This window comes from Trachymyrmex cornetzi, unplaced genomic scaffold (assembly GCF_001594075.2).
Source record: "Trachymyrmex cornetzi isolate Tcor2-1 unplaced genomic scaffold, Tcor1.1 scaffold75, whole genome shotgun sequence".
Lineage (NCBI taxonomy): Eukaryota > Metazoa > Arthropoda > Insecta > Hymenoptera > Formicidae > Trachymyrmex > Trachymyrmex cornetzi.
This window is the reverse complement of record NW_017300081.1, coordinates 1089044-1092885: the sequence shown is the minus strand read 5'-3', so window position 1 is coordinate 1092885 and position 3842 is coordinate 1089044. Positions and strand designations below refer to the sequence as shown.

Genomic DNA, 3842 nt, shown 5'->3' with positions numbered 1-3842 from the left:
ATATATATATATATTATATATACATCGTATAAAAGTCTCTCTTTCTATCTTTCTCAGTATGATACGATATTACAATAAATCTGAATACTGATCCGCTTTTTTTACCCCTTTTACCTTACAGTTCGCAACGGTTATTCTTGCGTACCTGTTGCTCTCTCGGAAGGACTTGATATTCGATTGAACATAGCTACTAGGGCGGTGCGATACGGGCCAAATGGTGTAGAAGTATGGGCCTCACCCGCCCGCAGTCTGCACACAAATCACACCATTTATAAAGCGGACGCCGTGCTGGTTACACTACCCCTTGGTGTTCTCAAGACTTCCGCACCGCCTTCCGGAGTCACCTTCCATCCGCCGCTTCCGGATTGGAAGGCTCAAGCCATTCAACGACTTGGTTTTGGCAATTTAAATAAGGTGAGCGCCGTGTCTGTATGTGTGCATGTGTGTATACTTCGACAAGTCGCTGTCGTCCCTAAAGCGGTCTAATTTATGCTGCTCCCGAAGACAGCGAACGATCTTGTCGAGCGTTGATGTAAGAATAATAAGACTGCATAATTGCGCATTAAGATTTATCACTGATCGCTCGAGTGGCAGATTTCAATAGCAATTAATGTGTGTTCTTTTCACGAGCGAGGATCACATTGAAGGGTTCGGCTTACATACTTCAGTGACAAATTAAGAAATATCGATTACAGTCAAAAAGAGACGAACAAACTAAATTCTACGAAACATGTGAGATTATATTATCATAAACAATTTATCGAAATTACATTTTGATAAATTGATTAATTATGTATCAAATTGAAACTTGAAAAGTCTGTAAAATTTAATTTAATCAATAATTAAATGTGTAAAATTAATAACTAAATTTTATGTGAAGTCATTTTATTAATTTTATTAAGCATGTAAAATTATAACACGTAATTAAATTAATTGTTTAAAAAATATTAAAATTGATTATTCGATAATTGCAGTATTATTGATAGAAATATTAAAGATTAGCAAATATTAGATTATAACGGCTATAGCTATATATTATATCTTATCTATAAACTTTGAATCAAATAATTCTTTTAACTAATAAATAAAATTATAACAAAATAACGTCAATTACTATACTCGCAAGGGAATACAATCAACTGTCTTCCTCCGATTTTAATAAGTTTCGGATATTTTAAAATATAGACAAAAGTGTAAGACATATCTTTTTATAAGTATGTTCTCGCACATTAAGGGGATGAGACTTCCCTTAAAAAACAACAGATTTCAAACAGATTTTTTTCCTGAATAATATCTAAACCGTCAAAGTTAAAAAAATATTTTAAATAAAAATTCAATGTTTTTAAAAATATCATATGTATACATTAAAGATTAACAAAATTTTAATTTAAAAATTAAAATAAAAGTTTTAAAAATTATATACATATAAAAATATTTAAAAAAATTTTTTTTAAATAGGACGTGTTAAATATTTTTTCGGCTTTTCGTATTCTAAGCTCGAATGCTATTTGTTCACAAATTTTTTCAGCCGATGTTTTCTATCTGCAATTCGTTTTTAGGCAAAAATATCACACAATGTCAAAATTCCGGAAAAGAGTTTCCGTTCGTATTTCAATATAGTTTTCAATCTCGTAATGTTCCCTTTAATCTCTCAGGTAGTACTATGCTTCGAGCGCATTTTCTGGGATCCAACGGCCAATTTGTTCGGCCACGTGGGAAGTACCACCGCATCGCGTGGCGAGCTCTTCCTGTTCTGGAACTTATATAAGGCACCAGTTCTATTGGCCCTCGTCGCTGGTGAAGCGGCTTGCGTAATGGAAAATGTCAGTGACGATGTTATCGTCGGCCGTTGCATCGCCGTCCTGAAAGTAAGTGGATGAAATTTCTAGTCGAAGTGCGCAGAGAGGGTGAGGGGTGGATAGTAGTCTTACTTAGATTAAGTGTAGCAACGCATTTTACAATAATAATTATTATCTTGCACACCTCGTATCTTTGTTATGTTTTATCGGAAAAAAAAAAGATAGAAGGGATTGAAGAAAGACTTTATTTTCATAGGGCATTTTTGGAAACCAAGTGGTACCGCAACCGCGTGAAAGCGTCGTGACGAGGTGGCGGGCAGATCCTTGGGCGCGAGGTTCTTATAGTTTCGTTGCGGTCGGCAGTTCCGGCAGCGATTACGATCTTCTGGCAGCACCCGTCTCATCTCCGCACCTAGTTAATCAACCCCCGCCGCAGCCGAGAGTCTTCTTCGCAGGTAAATATTAATTCGATATTTTTCACGATATTGTTTATTACCGAGATGTAAGAAACTTAAAGAGTTTTTTAAGTTCTTCTAATGAAGAATTACATTTGCATTTGCCATCGCACTGTTTGTTTGCGTCCTCGTAAATATATATAAGCGTCACTCGCATTTGCGGCATAGCGACTGATGTGCAATGCAATTTGCCTCGCTGCGATACTCCGTTTCCGACTTGTGTGTGTGATAATTCCGCGTGTTAACACTGTTTAAAGATCCTACTATTTGCGAAATGTTGGTCATGTAAACAAGGTGAATTAGCGTTTGCGGGAATTTAACGAAATGTAATAAACGTCAGAAGAAATTTGTCTATAAACAAGTACGAAAATGTAATGGCGATACAAAATGTAATAAATTCATCTGAGATAAATGTCACATCGTAGTAAACTTTTTTCACGAGAGTGCATGTTGACCTATTTACACGACGGGTTTTCAGGGGAGCACACTATACGGAATTATCCAGCCACCGTACATGGCGCATTCCTCAGCGGCCTTCGTGAGGGTGGACGTATAGCCGACCAACTTTGTGGAAGTCCTTACGCGCCACCAACAATGACAGCTTCAGTTCCGCCAACGACGGGGATCACGCCAGCAGCAAATACCGGCAGCAGTTCGACGCCTTAATCGCCTTTTCGCATCGATTATGTCGTTTTTGTCTTTCTGTGTGCGAAGAAACTCCGAGGATGGTCATTTACGAAGAAACTCTTCCTTGAGGTTCTTCCGGAAAAAAAAAAAAATAATTCTTCGCGATAATCTCGAATTATGCGACAACTTGACGTACTCACTAACTTGCTAATTTCACAACTTGTACGTGATTATTTTCAGTAAATCACTTAACTCAGTGAGGCGACATTTATGACTTAAGTTCGATTATATGAAAAAATGAAAGGATATTAAATGATTTTAAAACGCTCAATTTTTCATAGCATACTATATTGTGTTAAATATATATACATATACACATGTACATATATATATTTATATATGTGTGTATATATATATATGTGTGTATGTATATCCATACATGCAAGTATATAGCTCAAATGTTTTATTTATCATCATCATTATGTATACACATACACGCGCGCGTGCGCGTGCGTATACATCTATAGAATATAATATGAAAAAAAGAATAAAATATATATATACATATAATAAACAAATATATATGTATATATTTTTTATTTTATATTATATTACTTATTTATCTATATGTGAATATAAATGATTGCTCGATTAAGTGATTGTTTTTTTTCATATTTTCTTATGTAGCAAGTGAAACCCCATTTATATTACAGTTTCCTAATTTTTATATAATTATACTTCCGTTACATACTTTATCCAATATGATTTATGACAATTCACATGATTTACTACATTTTCTTGCAATTTTGTACTCTTCTATTACTGAGAAGTATTATTATTTATATAAGCATGTTTATTTCATTTCATTTTGGAGTATTGTACCCCAATATGATGGAATAAATATCTACTAAATAAAGACAGCGATTCGACTCGAAATTATGTATAAATTGTTTATGAGTAG

The 3842-nt window shown here is 34.6% G+C and overlaps 1 protein-coding gene across 1 annotated transcript in view; it reads left to right on the top strand.

Annotated features, from left to right (window-relative positions):
* Su(var)3-3 (lysine-specific histone demethylase Su(var)3-3) overlaps window positions 1-3224 on the top strand; it is a 114343-nt gene extending 111119 nt beyond the window's left edge. Inside the window, exons 11-14 of the mRNA XM_018518460.1 lie at window positions 122-414; window positions 1656-1868; window positions 2056-2254; window positions 2733-3224. Of these exons, the coding sequence (XP_018373962.1) occupies window positions 122-414; window positions 1656-1868; window positions 2056-2254; window positions 2733-2920 (893 nt within the window). The 3' untranslated portion in view covers window positions 2921-3224. The remainder of the gene's footprint in view (window positions 1-121; window positions 415-1655; window positions 1869-2055; window positions 2255-2732) is intronic.
* Window positions 3225-3842: the final 618 nt, after the last annotated feature.